The sequence below is a fragment of the Saimiri boliviensis genome, chromosome 7 (genome assembly GCF_048565385.1).
Source record: "Saimiri boliviensis isolate mSaiBol1 chromosome 7, mSaiBol1.pri, whole genome shotgun sequence".
Classification (NCBI taxonomy): domain Eukaryota; kingdom Metazoa; phylum Chordata; class Mammalia; order Primates; family Cebidae; genus Saimiri; species Saimiri boliviensis.
Genome location: NC_133455.1, coordinates 95,228,736 through 95,251,265, shown reverse-complemented (window position 1 = coordinate 95,251,265; position 22,530 = coordinate 95,228,736). Strand labels below are relative to the sequence as shown.

The 22,530-nt window shown below is 37.6% G+C and overlaps 1 protein-coding gene across 4 annotated transcripts in view; it reads left to right on the top strand.

Annotated features, from left to right (window-relative positions):
* The window catches only part of CPNE8 (copine 8), a 244,308-nt gene that overhangs the window by 117,251 nt on the left and 104,527 nt on the right, over positions 1–22,530 (top strand). For 3 of the 4 annotated variants that reach the window (XM_003926648.4, XM_074403057.1, XM_074403058.1), the window contains one exon: positions 16,572–16,635. In XM_003926648.4, the coding sequence (XP_003926697.1) occupies positions 16,572–16,635 (64 nt within the window). Of the gene's footprint in view, positions 1–11,427; positions 11,544–16,571; positions 16,636–22,530 lie in introns of those variants that run through there. The other variant, XM_074403059.1, reaches the window with a different exon arrangement.

Sequence of the window (22,530 nt, the reverse complement as noted above, 5' to 3'; positions counted from 1 at the left end):
GACTTAAATGTTGGCCTGCCTTGCTAGGTTGGGTAAGTTTTCCTGGATAATATCCTGAAGAGTGTTTTCCAGCTTGGATTCATTCTGTCTGTCACATTCAGGTATACCTATCAAACATAGATTGGGTCTTTTCACATAATCCCATATTTCTTGGAGGCTTTGTTCATTTCTTTTTACTCTTTTTTCTCTAATCTTGCCTTCTCGTTTTATTTCATTGAGTTGATCTTCAATCTCTGATATCCCTTTTTCTGCTTGGTCAGTTCGGCTGTTGAAACTTGTGTATGCTTCACAAAGTTCTCATGTTGTGTTTTTCGGCTCCATCAATTCATTTATATTCTTTTCTAAGCTATTTATTCTTGTTAGCATTTTGTCAAAACTTTTTTCATCATTCTTAGTTTCTTTGCATTGGGTTAGAACATTTTCTTTTAGCTCAGAGAATTTTGTTACTACCCACCTTCTGAAGCCTGTTTCTGTCAATTCATCAGACTCATTCTCCATCCAGCCTTGTTCTGTTGTTGGTGAGGAGTTGTGATCCCTTGGAGGAGGAGAGGCATTCTGGTTTGGGGTGTTTTCATCCTTTTTTGCACTGTTTTCTTCCCATCTTTGTGGATTTAGCTACTGGTGGTCTTGGTATTTGGTGACTTTCAGATAGGGTCTCTGAGTGGATGTCCTTTTTGTTGATGAAGAAGTTATTTCTTTCTGTTTTTCAAGTTTCCTTCTAACAGTCAGGTTCCTCTGCTGTAGGACTGCTGGGATTCCACTACAGACCCTGCTTGCCTGGGGATCACCTGTGGCTACTGCAGAACAGTAAGGGTTACTGCCAGTTTCTTTTGTTATCTTTGTCCCAGAAGGATAGCCACCAGATGTGAGCCTGAGCTCTTCTTTATGAGATGTTTCTTTGGATATGCAGTGGTTGGGGAGGTGCTTGTGGAGACAGTCTGTCTCTTACAGGAGCTCAAGTGCTGAGCTGTGAGCTCCACTATTCTATTTAGAGCTGCTGGGCAGGTACATTTAAGTCTGCTGCAGCGGAACTCATAACCACCTTTTTTTCCTGGTGCTCTGTCCTGGGAATGTGGGGCTTTATATATAAGTTACTGACATGCTGCTGCCTTTTTTCAGAGATGCCCTGCCCAGCGAGGAGGTAGCCTTGTTACAGACTGCCAGCAGAGGCATTGCTGAGCTGCTGTGGGCTCTGCCCATCTACTGTATGAACTTCTTTGTGGTTTTGTTTTTAGAGATATATTTAGAACTGCCTCGCTAATGATGGACTGCCTCTGTAATGACTGACTGCCTCAGAAATGGCAGATTTCCTTGGTAATGGCAGACTGCCTTGTTAATGGTGGACTGCCTCAGTAATGGCGTACTGCCTCGGAAGTGGTGAACTGCCTTGGTAATGACGGATGCCATTCCTTCCACAGAGCTGGACTGTCCCGGGTCCAGCTGTGCTTTCTGTGAAACTCTCAATCCAGAGCATTTCAGATTGCTGGGCTTTTTAGGGATGGGCCTACCAAGCCAGATCACCTGGCTCCCTGTCCATTTTTTTTTTTCAGTTGAATGGGTGACTCTGTCTCCCAGTCATTCCAGGCACCAGTTGAAACAGCCACCCAGATTTGTGTGAGTTTTTGTGTGGAGACCTCCTGCACCGGCTGAAACAGCTATGCTGGAGACTTGGGGCACTTATCTGCCTTGAAATCTTCTGGTCTGTGGGCAATAAAAACTCGTTTGGAAATGCAGTGATCACTCACCCTCTGCATTCTCACTGGGAACTACAATCCAGAGCCGTTCCTATTTGGTCATTTTGGATTGTCTCCCCCTGCTATACTTCTTTAGCTGTAAACTGAGCCCCTTGGTCAGAGGCATTGCTGTGTGAAATAGGATGATGGTCGATAAGGCACTGCATGAGTCCACAGATGGTAGTCTTGGCAGAAGCATTTATGCAGGATAGGCAAAGCCATATCCAGAGTAAGTGGATAAACCTCTGCCCTTTCCATGATGGAAGAGGTCCAATATAATCAACCTGCCACCAGGTCGCTGGCTTATCACTCCATGGAATGGTGCCATATCAAGGATTCAGTGTTGTTCTCTGCCACTGGCAAATTGGGCACTTGCCAAGGCTGACGTCACTATCAAGGCGAGCCTTGGACTACCCACTAAGGGTCACCTTGGTAATCAGGTCAGCCTTGCTGAGTAGAAATATGTGTTGCTGAGCCCATGTGTACCCTCCTTTCCTGCCACCATGGCCACTTTGTTTATGGGCCAATTGGGTGATGACAGGGGTGACAAAGAAAGAGAATAAGTGGTATTCACAGAATAGGTCATTCTATCCACTTGATTATTAAAATCCTCCTCTGCTGAGGTCACCTGTTCATTAGCACTCACATGGGACACAAATATCTTCACAGTTTTGACCACTCAAAGAGGTCCATCTACTCTTCCCCAGATTTCTCTGTCACCAATTTTCCAGTCATGCTTCTTTCAGGTTTCTGACCATCCAGCCAAACCATTGGCTACAGCCCATGAATCAGTATATAATTGCACAGCTGACCATTTCTCCTTCTATGCATAGTGTACAGCCAGGTGCACTGCTAGAAGTTCTGCCCACTGGGAAGATTTGCTTTTACTGCTGTCCTTCAGGGATGTCCTAGAAAGGATTGATGGTGCTGCATCCACTTTTGGGTGGTGCCTGCATGTTGTGCACAACCATCTGTGAACCAGGCCTTAGTCGTCTCATTCTCTATCACTTGATTACGGGGAACTCCCCAAGAGGCCATCGGTACAGGCTGGTGGAGAAACAGCAGGGTGGCAGGAGTGGAGACCATGGCCTTTGAGCTACTTCCTCTTGTACCTAACTTGTGCCTTCAGGACCTGCTGGTGCCCAATCACGTATATACCATTACCATTTGATGATGGAATGCTACTTTGCATTACCCACTTTATGGCTAGATAAGTCAGAAAGCGCTCAGTTCATGATAGGCAGTTAAGGTTGCATGGTGACCTAATGATCCATAGTCAAACATTCAGTTTTTACCAAAGCCTGGTAGTAGGCCAAGAACTGTCTCTCAAAAGGAGGGTAGTTATTTGCAGAAGATGGCAGGGCCTTGCTCCAAAATCCTAGAGGCCTCCACTGTGATTCACCTATGGGGGCCTGCGAAAGGCTCCAAACAGCATCCCAATCTGCCACTGACGCCTCAAGCATCACTGGATCTGTTGGGTCATATGACCCAAGTGGGTGAGCAGCTTGCACAGCAGCCTGGGCCTGTTGCAGAGCCTTCTCCTGTTCTGGACTTCACTCAAAACTGGTAGCCTTTTGGGTCACTCGATAAATGGGCTGGAGTAACACACCCAAATGAGGGATTTGTTGCCTCCGAAATCCAAATAGGCCCACTAGGCATTGAGCCTCTTTCTTTGTTGTAGTAAGGGCCAAAGGCAGCAACTTATCCTTCACCTTAGAAAGAATATTTCAACAGGCCCCACACTGCTGGACACCTAGAAATTTTGCTGAGGTGGAGGGTCCCTGAATTTTAGTTCGATTTATTTCCATCCTCTGTCAGGCAAATGTCTCACCAATAACTTCTGTGTGTTTGCTACTTCTCACTCACTGGATCTAATCAGCATAACGTTATCAATGTAATGGACCAGTGTGATACCTGTTGTAGCAAAAAGTGATCAAGGTCTCTCCAAATAAGATTATGACACAAAGCTGGAGAGTTGATATACCCCTGAGGTAGGACAGTAAAGGTATATTGCTGGCCTTGCCAGCTGAAGGCAAATTGCTTCTGGTGAGCATTATGGACAGGAATGGAGAAAAAGGCATTTGCCAAGTCAATGACTGCATACCAGGTACCAAGGAATGTGTTAATTTGCTCAAGCAATGAAATCACATCTGGTACAACAGCTGCAATTGGAGTCACCACTTGCTTAAACTTACAATAATCTAATGTCATTCTCCAAGATCCCTCTGTCTTCTGCACATGCTGAAGGGGAGAGTTGAATAGGGATGTGGTAGGAATCACCACCCCTACAGCTTTCAAGTTCTTGATGGTGGAACTAATCTCTGTAATATTGTTTTTGATTTACTATTTTTCTAGGTGTAGACAGTTCTAATGGCTTCCGTTTGGGCTTTACCACCGTAATAGCCTCACCCCATCAGTCCGGGAGCCAATGTGGGGGTTCAGCCACCTGCTAAGTATGTCTATGTCCATTATGCATTCTGGCACTGGGGAAATGATCAAAAGATGAGTCTGGGGATCCGCTGGACCCACTGTAAGTTGCACCTGAGCTAACAATTCATTAATTATCTGATCTCCATAAGCCCGTCCTTTAACTGGAGGACCAAAATGAAGTTTTGCGTCCTCTAAAATCAACATCAGCTGAGAGCCAGTGTTAAATAGTCCCTGAAATGTCTGATCATTTCCCTTTTCCCAGTGCACAGTTACTCTGGTAAAAGCCCAGACATCTCCTTGGGGAAGGGTGGGAGAAAGATTCATTGCATATGTTGCCAGTAATGTAGGGAGTTATTTCCTCAAGTGGATCTAGCCTCCCCTTCATTCAAGGGGTTCTGGATCTACATACTGGCTCAAATCTGGAAATTGATTGAGGGACTTTGATTCTCTGATTTTGTAATATAAATTAGTCTTTTTTTCATTCAACCTAGAAGTTTTCTGTTGTATAAATTACATAGTTATGCAGTAGGCTTCCTATCAATTTCACTTTTAGGGATACCATGATTAATTAACCAATGCCACAGCTCTGCATGAGTCAGACTATTCTGATTGCTGCTTTGCCTCTGCTGTCATGTGGTAGCTATGCTCACCTTGCTTTTGACCATTGAATGCTACCACTTTGCTTCTGCCACCTTGGGATCCAATTATTCCCATTGTATTTAAATTTTATAGTGGAGCAACTGCGGTTCTCACTGTTAGATATAACATACAGAGAAGGGCAATTACAAGGCTCTTCAGAAATGCAGGTGCTGCCCTCACAAATCTATTTCACAAGACATTGGTAAAGGGTATATCTTCTGGACCCTCCCAACTGGGATAAGTAGGTGTAAAGTGACTAACCCACTCTACCATCCTAATCCACTAAGCCTTTGGATCTCTTTCTCTACTTTAACCCAGGGGAGATCAGGCATTTCCAGTTCACTCACAGTGAGTCATCTTTTAATCCATATTTCAGCTAACCAAGCAAATAAACTATTAGAACTTTTTTTCTTTAACTCCCCAAGCTGCAGTATTAAATGCAGAGTCCCTACTTAGTGGGCCCAAATGAGTAAATTCAGTCTGATGCAATGCAGGTTCCTTCCACCATATCCCACATCCTTAATATCCATTTCCATGCCTGTTCTCCAGATTTCTGTGTATATGAATTAGAAAACTCAAGCAGTTATTTTTGAGTGTAGTGCACCTCCTCATGGATTACACTTTCAACCTAACCTCCAGGGGCCCACTGGGACTTTAGTCTAGTTATAAGTCTAAAAGCACACAGGGATGTAAAGGGTGGCTCCTGAGGAGAATCAACATTATCTTGCCTGGTAACTACCTCAGGGGAGGCCATCATTGTTGCCTCAGGCAGTGCAGGGTTTATCTCCTCTGACAAAGGTGGAAAGGCTGATGCAGCATGGTTTGAGGAGGAAATGTTGCCATTACTGGGAATGGGAAGTTATTCCTTCTGGCAAAAAAAGTTCATCAGAATTTACAAACTGATTGTCCCAAGTTTCATCATCAGGTTCCCATTCCAAGCTGCAAGGTCCCATTTTCTTCTAACTGATGCCCTCACTTTACTAGTAGACATCTGGCGAGGCTGTGCATGCACTTTTTGTTGCAGATGCATCCACTTGCCTGGTAAGAGATTGCATCTGTCTTTCCATGATTTCTGCTTTTTCTCAATAGGAGGTAAAACTCTTATCAGGGCAATCTTAGCAGATTTCAGCTTCACTATCTGCTTCTGAAGTCATGAGACGGAATGCCTGAGTTCATCTTTTTCTTTCATCACTTTGTCCACAGAATTAGGAGCAGACAATGAGCTTCATTATGTTCTTTGGTTCTCCACATATGGTCAAAGGTATTAGGTATAGTGTCACTAAGCTCCTTGGCTCTCTGGTGAATCAGGAGTGTCAAATGCATTTATTTTCAATAACTCTCTAAACAGTTCACACCAAGGGCTGTCAGTGTTCGCCATACTATTAGAAGTGAGTCATTAGCATTTTCGAATCTGATTATGTTAAGCAACCAACTCCAGAAACCTCAAAACCAATGAAAGAACTTGATTCTTAATATTCTGCTTCTCTAGAACCACTGCTGGTACCAACATCTGTATAAGTCAGGGTTCTCTAGAGGACAAAAGTGATGTGTGTGTGTGTGTGTGTGTGTGTGTGTGTGTGTGTGTGTCTTGTATTTCTTGCTTTTTATGGTTACCATGAGGCTTGCAAATATCATCTTACAACTCATTGTTTTAGCCATTTAACAACTTAACACTGCATAAGCAAGGAAGTAAGCAAAAAGACAACTCATAAACTGTATGCTTTAACTTTGTTCCTCTGCTTTTTAACTTTTTGTTGTGTCTGTATATGCCTTCTTGTATGTCTGTGTCTTCCAAAAGTTGTAGTTTGTCTTAATCTGTTCTCATGGTGCTAACAAAGACTACTTGAGCCTGAGTAAATTATAAACGAAAGAGGTTTAATTGACTCTCAGTTCCACATGGCTGGGGAGGCCTCACAATCATGGTGGAAGGTGAATGATTAGCAAAGTCATATCTTACATGGTGGCAAGCAAGAGAGAACATGTGTGCAGAGGATCTCCCCTTTATAAAATCATCAGTTCTAAGACTTACTATCACAAGTACAGCCTGGGAAAGACCTGCCTCCATGATTCAGTTATCTCCCGCTGAGTCCCTCCCACAGCACATGGGAATTATGGGGAGCTACAATTCAAAATGAGATTTGGGTGAGGACACAGCCAAACCATATCTTTTTTTTTTTTTTTTTTTTTTTTTGGATTGGTTAATTTTTTAGTCTTTTTACTTAAGGTTATTTTATACACCACAGTTACAAGTTATAATGTTATTCTATGTACTTAGTACTATCAGTGAGTTTTGTAGTTTTGTACCTTCAGATGATTTCTTATTTTTCAATAAAGGATTCTTTTTTTTTTTTTTTTTTTGAAACTGAGTCTCACTTTGTCACCTAGGTTGGAGTACAGTGGAACAATCTTGGCTTACTGCAATCTCCACCTCCCATGTTCAAGTGATTGTTTTGCCTCAGCCTCCTGAATAGCTGGGACTACAGGCTCATGTCATCACATCCAGCTAAGTTTTGTATTTTTAATAGAGATGGGGTTTCACTGTGTTGTCCAGGCTGGTCTCAAACTCCTGACCTCAAGTGATCTGTCCACCTCGGCTCCCAAAGTGCTGAGATTACAAACATGAGCCACCACACAAGGCAAGGTCCTTTTCTTTCTGAGTGGGATACTCTCTTTGGCATTTCTTATAAGAGAGGTCTTGTGTTGATGAAATGCCTAAACTTTTGTTTGATAAAATCTTTATTTCTTATTCATGTTTAAAGGATATTTTCACAAGATTTATTATTCTAGGGTAAAATTTTTTTTTCCTTCAGCACTTTACATATGTCATGCCACTCTTTTGTGTCCTGTAAGGTTTCTACTGAAAAGTCTGCTGACAGACATGTTGGAGCCCCTTTGTATGGTGTTCGTTTATTTTCTCTTGCTGCTTTTGGGATCCTTCCTTTATCCTTGACCTTTGGAAGTTTGATTATTAAATGTCTTGAGGTAGTTTTCTTTGGGTGAAATCTGATTGGTGTTACATAACTTTTTTATCCTTGGATATTGAGATTTTTCTCTAGGTCTGGGAAGTTCTCACTGTTATCTCACCGAATAAACTTTCTACTCCTGTCTCTTTTTTGCTTCCTTTTTAAGGCCAATATTTTTTGGGTTTGCTGTTTGGGGGCTTTTTGTGTGTGTGGATTCTGTAGGCATGCTTTATTGTTTTTTATTCTTCTATCTTCTCTGAATGTCTATTTTCAAATAGCTTGTCTTCAAGCTCACTAATTCTTTATTCTGCTCCATCAGTTTTGCCATTGAAAGACTCTGATGCATTCTTCAGTATGCTGGTTGTAGTTTCAGCTCCAGAATTTTTGTTTGATTCTTTTACATTATTTTAATTTTTTGTTAAGTGTATTTGATAGAATTCTGAATTACTTTGTGTCATCTTGAATTTGAGTTTCCTCAAAACAGCTATTTTTACTTTTCTGTCTATATGCTCACATATCTCTGTTTCTCCAGGATTGGTCCCTGGTGCTTTATTTAGTTCATTTGGTAAGGTCTTGATACAAGTATCAAGAATATCTAGGTTTTCCTAGATGTTAATTGAACATTAAAGCATTAAAATATAGATATTTATTTTAGTCTTCACTGTCTGGGCTTGTTGGTACCCATTGTTCTTGGCAAGACTTTCCAAATATTTCAGAAAACTTGAGTGTTGTGATCTAAACTGTATCTACTTGAGGGGCACCCAAATGCTGTGGTTCTTCCGGACTAGTAGAGAAACTGTGTTGATAGTCTTGGACAAGAGCTGTAAGGATTCTTTGGATTACCTCGCAGAGACTCTTGTTCTATTTCCTGACTTTCTCCCAAACAAACAGGGTCTCTCTTTTTCTGTTCTGAGCCACCTGAAGCTTGTGATGCAGTGACACAAGCCTTTCTTTGGCTGTCATCACTAGGACTGTGTGACTGTGCTAGGGCTGGTTTTAAAGCTCCCTCTGTTGGTGAGCATCAGCTGAGTTTGGGCTGGTTTTAACTTTCTGCTGTAATAGGGCAGCACTGAGTTCTAACAATTGCTGCACTCACCTCTCCGCACCAGACAGAAATGTTCTCAGTACCACAGTGTAGCTGCAGGGGTATTAGGGAGAGGTGACGTTGGTGATTCAAGACTGATTTTCCTACCTACCTCTTTAGTGCCTCTTTTGATGATATGAAGTTAAAGCTAGGTACTGTGAATGTGCACCTGATTTTTGGTTCTTATGAAGGTGCTTTTGTGTGTGTGTGTGTAGATAGTCATTAAAATATAGTTGTTCTTGCAGGCGGGATGTTTAGTGGAGCCCCCTATTTCATCATCTTGCTCCGCCTTCCACCAGTCGTACCTATGTACTAAAATTTTAACGATTACACATCTCTAATAATTCTCTTCAGATTATGTTTAACTGTAATGTGGATGAGTTTTATTATTCTTTCTATGTTTCACAAAATGTAAGAATACACTTATGAGAAATGATGCTTAAAATTGATCTTTTTTGGTAACTTTCTCTTTTGGTATAATTTCTATTGCATGTAAAATTTGCAAGAATAGGCAAGGTGGAGTCGTTGATGCCTGCAATTCCTGCACTTTGGGAAGCCAGTTCAGGAGGATTGCTTGAGCCCAGCAGTTTGAGACCAGCCAGGGCAACATAGTGAGACCCTGTCTCTAAAAAAATGAAAAAACATTAGCTGAGCATGGTGGTACTATGTGTATTCCTAGCTACTTGGAAGGCTGAGGTGGGAAGATTGCTGAAGCCCAGGAATTTGAGGCTGAAGTGAGCTGTGATCACTCCACTGTACTTCAACCTGAGTGACACAGTGAGACCCTGTCTCCAAAAGAAAAAAAAAAAATGCAAATGTAGTTCAGAACCTCCTGTTTACTTTCATCAGGAGCTGACTTTATTCTATTCACTTTTTTAAACTCTTTCTCATTCTCTTTCTGCTTCATATTCTAGATTTTTCTTTCTGAGTCATTTGAGAGTAAGTTGAAGACATTATTTAAAAAAATGTGCCTTCTGTCTTCTAAATACTTGAAAGTGAATTTCTTAATAAGAATGTTCTTTTACATAACCACAATATGATGCTCAAAATCAGGAAATTTCACAATGATACAATAATATTATCTAATCTATGCATCACTCACATTTCAACAATCGTACCAATAATGTCATTATAGGTATTTTTTCTCTTCTGAAATTTAATTAAGAATCGTAATTTTTTAAAAAAGAATCATAATTGAGATTAGTTGTTTTAATTCTAGTTTCTTTTACCCTGAAATAGTTTTTTAGCCTGACTCTGTCATTTTTTGACTGCATTGTTTCAGTAAACTTTTTATTTTAGAATAGTTTTATGTTTATAGAAGAGTTACAACAATAGTGCAGAAAGTTCCTGTATTCCTGTCACACCAGTTTTTTTTTTTTTTTTAAACATTAACATCTTGTGTTACCATGGCTTAATACATTTGTCACAACTAGAAAGACAACAGTGGTATATATATTACTATTAGCTAAATTTTAAGTTTTACTTGAATTTTATTCATTATTTCACTAGTGTTCTTTTTATATTCCAAAATTCATTTCAGGATATAAACTTTCTTTTGATCTGATATGTGACAATTTCTTAGTCTTCCCTTGTTTTGTATGACCTTGATAGTTTTGAAGAAGTATTAGATACTTTGTAGAATGTCCCTAAATTTGGGTTCGTATGATGTTTTTCCCATGGTTAGATTGGAGTTAAGGATTTAGGGAGAAGGCCACAGGAGTGAAATGCATTTCTCCTTATATCCTATCAGGAATACATATTAATATGACTTATCACTGGTGATAGTAATCTTGATCACTTTGCCAAGGGTGATTGCCATGAAATTGTTCAGCATACTGGTATATTTCTCTTTTTGTAGTTGTATCAGTTTTGCTTTATGTATTTTGGAACTATAATAGTAGATGCATGCAGCATTGAGGTCACTATATGTTCCCAATTAATGGAATGTTTTGTCATTACACAGTAACTGTTTCTTGCAACCTTTTCAATTTTAAATCTGTATGTATGCTATTAATTTAGGTACAATGATTTTCATTAAAATTAGTTTTTTTTCTGAGATATCTTTCCATTCTTTTCTTTCGAATTTTCTGACTCAAATTTTGTTATCAATTTTAAATAGTTAATGGCTGAATTTAATTTTTATAGAATTACATACAATATTTGCATTTAATCTGGAGCATTTTGTTCATTTACATTTACTTCGGTAACTATTTCTCTTGGCTTATTTCTGTCACTGACTTAGTGCTTCTCATCTGCCCCATCCTTTCTTTAGTCTTAGTTTCTTATGAATTGATTGCATTTTAGAAGCATGATTTCACAATTTTGTTTTCTAACCTTGAAATTATAAAGTACTTCAATAATTGTAGTTTCCTCAAAGTTTTTAAACATATTTACTCATTTTTTATGAAATTCTGTTTTCTCAGTGTACTTAATTTCTTCCTGAAAAATTAGAGATCATGAGAAGGCTTTAACTTAAATTATCATTCTGCAGATTAATGCTATCATTATTATTTGTATTTGTTATTTAAGTTTTTAACATTAGTGTTACTGATTTAAGATTAACACATATTTACTATTTCCTTGGCTTCTCTCATTTTTTCTTTTTTCATCTTAGATCTTCCATCTGTGATCATTTACTTCAATTTGAAGCCCATTGTTTAGAAACTTCTCAAGCAAGGATCCTTGGATATACATGTATTATTTCTTAATTGTTTTAAAATATCTGTGGTTTATGCTTGCTCTTAGAATAGATCTTTACTCTTTACAATCTTATATTTACAATTATTTTCTTTCAAACCATTGAAGATATTGTTTCAATTATCTTTTGGTTTCCAGTGTTGCTTCCACCTAGTCAGCTCTTAGTTAAATCTTTGCAGATTATATCTTTGTACATCCTCTGTCTTTTCTTTCTGGTTCCTCTAGAGATACATTCTTCATCTCTCATGTTTTTCTATACTACTATCATGTGCCCAAGTATAAATTTATTTTTATTTATACTGATTGGAATTCATTAAGCTTTCTGAATTTGGAAATTGAGGTGTTTCACCATTTCTAGAAGTTTCCCAGTCATTATCTCTTCAAATATTAGATCTGCTCTATTTAGTCCTTCTTCTACTAGATTTGATTAAACATGTATTAGAGCTTTTGCCTTTGTACTCCATGACTCCAAACCTATTCATAATAGTTCCCATGTCTGATTCTCCATGCTGCATTATGGATAATTTATTTATATCTGTCTTTCAGTTTACTGATTCTCTCTTCTCCTCTGTCTAATCCAAACCTATATAGTCAACTAATTTTTTACAAGAGCACCAGTAGGACAGTATGGGGAGCAGATAGTCTCTTTAATAAATGGCGCTGAGAAAACTGGATTTCCACATGCCAAAGATTTAAATTGGACCCTTAGTTTACACCAGGTGTCCCCAAACTTTTTACACAGGGGGCCAGTTCACTGTCCCTCAGACCACTGGAGGGCCGCCACATACTGTGCTCCTCTCACTGACCACCAATGAAAGAGGTGCCCCTTCCTGAAGTGCAGCTGGGGGCCGGATAAATGGCCTCAGGGGGCCGCATGCTGCCCGCGGGCCGTAGTTTCGGGACGCCTGGTTTACACTATACACAGAAATCAAATCAAAATGGGTAAAAGACATAAACATAAGACCAGAAACAATAAAGCTCCGGGAAGAGAACATAGGGGAAGAGTGCCTGGACATCAGCACTGGCAGTGACTTCTTGGATTTACTTCTGGGCCCTCTATTCTGTTCCAAATATTCTTGTTTGCTTTTTATAATCCTTTGCTAGTTATTCATATTTCCATTTCCACTTTACATTTTAAATATATTATAAATACTTTTATTGTGTATACTATTCATAATATTTACAACATTCTAAATCTGTGTTTGATTCTGCAACCTGTTGTTTTGGAGATTCTAATTCTTGGTGGGTGCTTTTTTCCTTGTGTATTTTTCGATATTGTAAAATGAGCTTCATATTTACTTTTAAAACTTTAAATGTGAGATATTTTGAAATGTAATTTGAAGCCAAACTCTTCTAGAGAGGATTTGCATTTACTAGGCACCCATAGCAGCTTGAATTAAATGTAATTCTTGGTTTGAAGTTTTGGTAACTACTCAAATGGTGTCAATTATGGCAGCAAACTTGCTTGAGCCCTAAATTATTAGGACACATTTTTTTCTCTTTCATTCATCACCACGTTTTAAGGCAGTGATGTATTTTTTAGGCCCATAAAGTGGATGTTTATATGTAACTCATGCTACCATCAGGCAATCTAGTTAATGAGATATAAGCTTTAATGCTGTGGATTGACTTTTTACTGAATTTCCCACCTTGTGAGTCCTACCTCCTCTTGTTTTTCTAAGTTTTGTACCCTAAGTAACCATGCAAGGCAGAAGCCTAAGATCAGATTATTTGGTATTCAGTTTATCTTTCCAACTTCACTTTCAGCTTCTGATTGATCCTTACTTTCTGGCCAAGTTATCCGAGCATTTATAAAGATCTTTGCATATTTTATTCAGGATTTTAAAGTGTGTTCAGGTTGATAGTCAGGGTGCTTAATTTTCCATAGTTCACAAATGGAAAATATTAAACTCATAGTTCACAAATGGAAAGAAGATGAGAAAGGTACAGCTTGACTAGAAAAATTAACTGATTAAGGATGATGGAAAGATGCTGAAAATGATAATGTAGTAATATAAAACAAAATGTGCAATGTTATATGCATTGAGTTCTTAGTCATAAGGACCTAGGGAAAATGGAAGATCTTGACATCTGCAGTTACCCTGGTTAAGAGTAAAGATACGGTGGAAACAAGCATTAAGCAATGCATGACTGTATATTATATACCTACTTATAGACAAAACACCTGCTGTATACAGACATTTAACTCTGTGCTTACAAGAGGTTTATGTCATGAAAATTGCTCTTATAGTAAGCATAATCAACCTGAAAAAAGAAAGGTTAACAATTTGTGATTTTAACAGTTAAGGAATAGTTAAGTGCTAAACCTTACTGTACGGACTTTAACATCAGTAGGAATACAGAAAAGGCTGAGCTTTGTGTAAGGCCACCTAGGATAAGGTTTTCTTGAAATAAATTGAACTTCATCTGGGAATATGGGAAGTTTGAGGCAAAATTGGGCACAGGTAACAAGCTATAATATGTCAAAGCTTGGGAATGAACACAAAGAAGAAATAAGCACAAAATGTCCCCAACTTGATGAAAGGAGAGGGAAACAGTGAAACCCAAGGTTTTTGATAGGTTTTAATAACGTAGTAGAAAACTTAGAAACCATAGGAACACTTCGTTATATAGTCATGCGCTACTTAACAACAGGGATATATTCTGAGAAATGTTTCCTTAGGTGATTTCATTGTTGCACAGCCATCATAGAGTGCATTTACACAAACGCAGATGGTCTAACCCAGCAGTCCCCAACTTTTTTGGCACCAAGGAGCAATTTTGTGGAAGATAATTTTTCCACACACTGGGAGGTTGGGGATAATTTTGGGATGATTCAAGTGCATCCTGAACTTCAAGTGCATTACATTTGTGGCGCACTTTATTTCTATTATTATTATTATATTGTAATATGCAATGAAATAATTATACAACTCACCATAATGTAAAAATCAATGGGATCCCTGAGCTTCTTTTCTTGCAGTTAGGCGGTCCCACCTGGGGGTGATAGGAGACAGTGACAGATGATCATGCATTAGATTCTCCTAAGAAGTGTACAACGTGGATCCCACAGTTCACAATAGGGTTCATGCTCCTATGAGAATCTAATGCCACTGCTGACCTGACAAGAGGCAGAGCTTAGGTAGTAATGCCAGTGATGGGGAGGTGCTGTAAATACAGATGAGGCTCAGCTTGCTGATGCCTGCCACTCACCTCCTGCTCTGCAGACCTGGGGTTGATGACCCCTGGTCTAGCTACTACATACCTAAGCCATATGGTATGTATTATCTCTGTTCCTAGGCTACAAATATGTAAAGCATGTTACCTTCTGAATACTTTAAGCAATTGTAACGTAAGCATTTGTGTATCTAAATGTAAGTAAGCACAGAAGAGACACAGTAAAAATATGATATGAAAGTTATACTATAAAATAGTATACCTGTATAGGGTACTTACCACAAATGGAGCTTACAGGAGTGGAAGTTGCTCTGGGTGAGTCTGAGCAAGCAGTGAGTGAATGTGAGGACCTAGGGCATTGTCTTCCTGTAGACTTTATAAACACTATCTAATTAGGCTATACTAAATAGTTTTAAAACATTTTTCTTTCTTTGATAATAAATTAACCTTAACTTACGATAATGTTTTTACTTTATAATATTTTAAACTTTAAAAAAAGTTTTAATAGTAATATCTAAAACACAAACACATTGTACAGCTGTACAAAAATGTTTTCTTTCTTTATATCCTTATTCAATAATTGTTTCTGTTTTTAAATTATTAATTTATTTTTACTTTTTAAACTTTCTTTGTTAAAAACTAAGACACAAACACATACCTAGGCCTACACAGGTTCAGGACCCTCAATATTCCTGTCTTCCACCTCCACATCTTGTCCCACTGAAAGGTCTTTGGGAGCAGTAACATGCATGGAGCTGCCATCTCCTGTGATAACAGTGCCTTCTTTCTTTTCTGTTTTTATTTTTGAGATGAAGTCTCACTCTTGTCCTCAAGGCTGGAGTGCAATGGTGTGATCTTGGCTCACTGCAACGTCTTCCTCCCAAGTTCAAGCGATTCTCAGCCTCAGCTTCCTGAGTAGCTGGGATTACAGATGCCTGCCACCACGCCCAACTAATTTTTGTATTTTTAATAGAGATGGGGTTTCACCAAGTTGGCCAGGCTGGTCTTGAACTCCTGACCTCAGGTGATTTGCCCACCTCGACCTCCCAAAATGTTGGGATTATATTAGTAAGCCACTGTACCTGGCCAACAGTGCCTTCTTTTGGAAGATCTTTTGCAGAACCTAACTGAGGCTGTTTTTACAGTTAGCTTTTTCTTTTCTTTTCTTTTTGCATAGAAGAAATACACTTTGAAATAATGATAAAAAGTATAGTATAGAAAATACATAACATAGTTGTGTTATGTAAAAATAGTTGATGTTTACTAAATGGACTGTACATACATACTTTGTATGACCGGTAGATTTGTTTGCACCAGCATCACACAAACACATGAGTAATGCTCTGTGCTGATACTACCTCACTAGGCAGTAGAAAGTTTTCAGCTCCATTGTAATCTTATGGGGCCACCCATGTGTATGCAATCTGTTGTTTATTGAAGCATAATTAGGTGATGCATAACTATGATATATTAGAAAATACAGAGATATTGAAGACTCTTCAGGAGAAGATCGACATGTTTAAAGTTATGTTAAAATTTAGCCTCATTGGGGGCTGGGTGTGGTAGCTTACGCCTGTAATCCCAGCACTTTGGGCAGACAATGGGAATGGATCACCAGAGGTCAGGAGTTTGAGACCAGCCTGGCCAACATGGCAAAACACTGTCACTACTAAAAAAAATACAAAATTTAGTGAGGTCTGTAATCCCACCTACTCAAAATATATTTTGTTAGGGAAGAACCCTTTTATTATTATATGCTCTTTATTAGATTATGTAAAAAAAATATATAAATTTATATAGTATTAATATAACATAATAATGTATATAATTCCATTTTTGTTGTTTTAGAGGAATTCCAGGGAAGAAATGTGGTACAATCATACTTACAGCAGAAGAATTAAACTGTTGCAGGGTAAGTAAATATGTCTTTGGTTTAGAAAAATTTTCATACTTCAAATGCTATATCTAAAATTGTACTTAACTAATTATTTTTAAGTAACTGTAGAAAAAGTATTATACAATTTTATAATCCATAAAATATCATTTTAGATACTTAGTCTTGTGACCAGAGAGAGTTTTTCGTAATCTGAAAAGTATAATGAATTATTTTAATAACCTTTTTTAAAAATTGAAAGTGTTAAAATAAAACCTAATATTAATACTGCTTTTTAAGCATTAGTATAAGGAATTATCAGTTATACCAGTCAGTTTAATTACTGTAAAACCACTGAAGACTTGTATATAATTTTGAAGGAATATTTCTTGTCATTTGAGTTTAGCCCTTTTGTATAACATATTTTCCCCCAATTTTTCTGATTTAATTAATTCAGAATTCATATTGATTCCTTCTCTTGTTAGCTTGTTCTTCACATTTGGAGAAATGATTAGCTGCCACTCTAGCTAGCAATATGATTGCCTAGAGTGCATACTCTGTATTTTTAGAAGATTGCTACTTTTAGTTGTGATTTGCTGATGAACTGGTTGACTCCTGTTTAATGATTTCACTGTTGTCCAGAAATGGGATGATAAGCTATGACATTCCATGCTGAAAGTAATGGTGGCTAGCCAAATCTGAAGTCAATATCATCTGTTTAATGTAGGCCAGCAGATCTCTGGGAATTGGTATTTCCAGAGGAAAAAAAAATTTGCCTAGATTATACCTCTAGTGCTCTTTATTTTTAATTGCAGGAACAGAAACTCACCCCAAATACCAAAAACTTAACATGTTGATATTGACCATGGTTTTTATATAGAGACCATAGCTTGTTTTATTATCTCAAGAAGTTGCCTTTTTAACTTTTAGATAAATTCTGTGGCTTTCTTATACAAATACATTTCTGGTCAGACATGGTGGCTCATGCCTGTAATCTCAGCACTTTGGGAGGCCAAGGTGGGAGGATCCCTTGGGTTCGAGGCTACAGTGAGCTATGGTTGTACCACTGCAGTCCAGCCTGGGCAACAGAGCAAGACCCTGTCTCATTCGTGTGTGTGTGTGTGTGTGTGTGTGTGTATACACATTCTGTATCTCTCAAATGTAGATAGATGACAGCTGAGACAATATGCTCAGGAAATCATATGATATTACTTGTCAGCAAATGTTATAAACTGGATACAGTATTCTAATTTATTACATACCTTTGAGATTCTGGGGGTGGAGGTAGAACAGTGAGATAACAATAGGAACTACAACAACAGGTGAGTGGAAATAATTAAACACTAATATTAAAATTTAAGTCATTATAAGTAATATGTACATTGAAACTTCCTATTCTTCTTATTGTTCTTGTCCCCCTGGGCATGTCACAGTCGTATCAGCCTCAGTTTTCTCATCTATAAATACCCAAACATGCCCACATATAATGCTGTTAAAGACCATCAGACTCAAGTTAAGTTTTGGTTTTGCTACTCATTTGTACTTTGTCTTATCAAGACACTTGACTACTCTGAGTTTACTTTTCATATTTGAAGGGCAAAAAACAAAAATATGTGAACTAATCACTAGACTGTTTTGAATAGATCTTCCAGTCCTGGCAATCAACCACCATAACATTAAGTTTGGTAATATAATATATACATAAGTAGTCTGCATATACTAATCAATGCCTTAGAAAATATAGCATAACTATTTAAAGGCAGAGATGTTACCTATCATCCTGGTTTTTTAGTTAAAAATGATACAATGATTTTTTTTGATTATATTATCTAATCATTGTTTTACTTCTTGTCTCAATTTGTAAATGTTTAAGATAATGTATGTTTTGCGTGATGAAAGAGGAAAGAAAAAAAGTTCACAGTCAATAAGATACATATTCTTTATGGTGATAATAACATGCTATTTTGTCAAAATCTTGAGTTTATTAAGCAGATTTTGTGTAAATATGCTATGAATACAATATTATCAGTTCTATTTCAAAATAGAACCAAGATACCATGGGCACAGCTTGAGTATGGACAGGCTGCATCCTAAATATCTTCTGCTTTCAGAAGTATTCTGAAGTACTTCTGAAAGTAGAGGATATTTAGGATGTTCTGTTCTCTTGTTGGAAGAGCCTGGAAAATTATTTTACCAGTTCCTGGTAAGTGAAAGGGAATGTGTCTTTTAGTGGTCTAGGTATTTTTATCTCTCTTTTTACTATTAATTCTATAAGAACATCTGGAATTATCTTTCAGTGAGTCAACACATTTTTTTATAATTAGAAATTATAGATCTAATATTTTATCAGTGTTGTTTAAAATCTTGGTGTCACTTCATTTTATGTTTTCTACATCCTGATTCTTAGCTACAGCCTTATTGAGCATCAATGTCATCATTAATACTAATAAACTTGAAATAGTATTTCATTGCTATATTAGTGTAGTAGAATGCACAAGTGTACTCAAAGCAATGTTCATAGTTTCTTCAGAAGAATTGATGCTTTTTAAATTTATACTTTAGCAAACATTAAAAGTATGGGGCATTATTATTTAGAATGTTGAGTGTCATGATTTTAATTCACCCACAACATTATAAAAATCTGTATTTTTTTCTTTAAAACAATTAGTTATTAACTTTTGCAATGAACATAGGCTTTGGAGTCAAGACACCTAAATTTTAGTCTTGCCTTTTTCACTAGTCAGCTGAGTGAGGTTATATTGTTGTAGATTTAACATATGCCTTTGTAAAATGACAATATCTCTTTTAAAACCAGTTTATTACGGTATAATTGGCATAGAAATAGCTGCACATTATTTCATGTATTCAACATGGTGAGTCTGGAGATAGATATATACCCATGAAACCATCACTACAATCTATGTCATAAATATATTAGTCACTTCCAGTGGTTCCTCCTACAATGCTTATTTATTTATTCTTAATATTTTTATGATTATAAACAGCATAAGCTGAACCCTCTATTTTTAAATATACAGTGCAGTATTGTTAACCGTAAATACCATATTGTATATAGTAGCTTTCTATGACTTATTCATCCCATATAACTGAAATTTCGTGCTCTTTGATAATGCTTTCCAGTCTCCTCTTCCCTTCAATCCCTGGATACCATCATTCTGCTTCCTTCTTCTATGATTTTGATTATTTTAGAATCTTCATGTAAGTTGCAGCATGCAGTACTTATCTTTCTATGTTTGGCTTATTTCACTTATACAGTGTCTTCTAAGCTCATCTATCTTGTTGTAAATAGAAGGATGTTCTTAATTTTTAAGGCTGAATAATATTCCATTGTTTTATATGTGTATATGTGTGTGTGTATGTGTGTGTGTGTGTGTGTGTTTATAAATTGTGTGTGTGTGTGTTTATAAATTGTGTGTGTGTGTGTGTGTGTGTGTGTGTGTGTGTGTAACATTTTCTGTATCCATCCATTTGTTGATGGGCACTTCGTTTGCTTCAATATCTTGACTTATTTCTGAATAATGCTAGAATGAACATGGGAGTGCAGATAACCCTTCACGATACTGATTTCAGTCTTTCTTTGGATTTATACCCAGAAGTGGGATGGCTGGATCATATGGTAGTGCTGCTTTTAATCTTTGAGGAACCTCCTACTATTTTCCATAGTGGCTGCACTAATTTCCATTCATACCAACAATGCGCAAGAGTTTCCTTTTCTCTACAACATCACTGACGCTTCTTCACTTTGTGTTTGTTTTATGATAATAGGCCTTCTAAAGATGTCAGCTAATCTTTTGTATTGATTTGCATTTCTCTGATGATTGGTGATGTTGAACACCTTTCATATATGTTTTTCTCATTTGTATGTTCTTATAGATATGCTTATTCATTTTCTTAGCCCATTTTTAAATTGGGTTGGTTTTCTATTTTCATTTTTATTTATTTTAATTTCTTTGCTATTGAGTTTGTAGGAGTTCTTTATGTGATTTGGAAATTAACCTTTATGGTATACAGTATCTTAATCCATTTTGTGTTGCTATAAAAGAATATCTGAGACTAGGTAATTTATTTTTAAAAAGAGATTTATTTTTCTCACTCTTGTACCAGCTGAGAAGCTGAAGAGCATGGTACTGGCTTGTGGTAAGGGTTTTTATGCTGTTTCACAATGTGGCAGAGAAGGTGAAAGTGGAAGCAGACGTTTGTGAACAGAGGGAAACCTGAGGGGCCCCCTAGCTTTATAAAAACCCACTCACAAGAGAATGAACTCATTCAGAGAGAATTAATCCAGTCTCACTCAAGACTGTGAAAACAGCACTAACCTGTTCGTGAGGGATCCACACCCATAACCCAAACACCTTCCATGGGGCTCCACCTCCCAGTACTGTTACTTTGGGCATCAAATCTTGACATGAGCTTTGGAGGGGACAAGCCATAGCAACCACAGAATATTTTCTCTCATTCTGTAGGTTGCTTTTTTATTCTATTGATGATTTTCTTTGCTGAGCAGAAACTTTGTGGTTAGATGCAATCCCATGTGTATTTATACTTTTGTGGCCTATGCTTTTGGTATCATATACAAGAAATAACATACAAGGCCAGTATCACAAGACTGTGTTTTCTTCTAGAAGTGTGAATATTATTACTACTTCCCTTAGATGGATACTCTGCAGGAAAGAAATGTGTTGGGATTCGCTCAGTGTGGCTGGCAAAATATTAGGGAAATAATAGAGAAAGTTGGAAGATTGTAATCTCAAACCTTTTGGAAGGCCAAAAGGTTTTAATGGAACAGGATGAACACAGCCAGTTCATTACATTAGAATTTTAAGTCATATGATACGATTAAGATAATAAAACTTCCCAGGTTAAGACTGTTTACCCCACATTCCTTTGTCTCTGTTTACTCATTTAAACTTTATGCTGGAAGGTCCTCTCAGGGGAAGGTCAAAGGGGAATTACCTGTTAATGGTGTTTACTCTGGGCCCCAGAACCAAGACCTTTTATCATTTGTCAAACCATTCTTTTAACCATATTAATTATCCACAAGTGTGTTGACTTAGAACCTCTGTTATGAAATCTATACTGAATAAATGTGAAAAGGACAGGGAGTCATCATCACTTAGCTGCAAATACCCTTTAAAAGCAGCTGACGACCATCCCTAGCCCACTCAGATTCACTGTGTTCTAGTGTGTGTGAGTGCATTCATTCATCCGGTCATTAAGTCAGGGTCTGCAGGACGGACCTCCGTAGGTGGTGATCACTGTCTCAGGTGGTGACCCCAACTTGATGCCCGTCATAGCTGGCACTGAACAAGGACACTGATGTGACTGATGCCACAGAAATGGTAGCGTTTAAGAGATGTATGTCATAAATTTATACAAATATTTATTTGTAGTGTAATAATCCTAATTAACTTATTTTGACATAGTTTTATTCAAATGCTCATTTTATACTTCATTAAATGCCATAGTGAAAACTAACGTAGTTTTAGAAGTTTTGTTGGGAGTATATCTTCACTCAGTAATTTTTTTTTTTAAGACAAGGTCTCACTCTATCACCCAGGGTGAAGTTCAGTGGCACAATTATGACTCACTGCAGGCTTTGAACTCCTGGGCTCAAATGATCCTCCTACATAGTCTCCCTACTAGCTGGGACCATAGGCATGTACCACCACACCTGGCTAATTTAAATTTTTGTTGTTGTTGTTGTTGTTGTTGTTTGGTAGAGATGTGGTCTTGCTGTGTTGTCCATTCTGGTCTTGAACTCCCAGACTCAAGTGATCCAACCTCCGCTTGACCTCCCAAAGTGCTTGGGTTACAGGCATGAGCCACTTTGCCTGGCTTTTCATGTCGTATTTTAAAAGTAGCTTGAAATGTTTCACAAAGAGTATTTTTTATTTTTATGGATTGATTGATTCA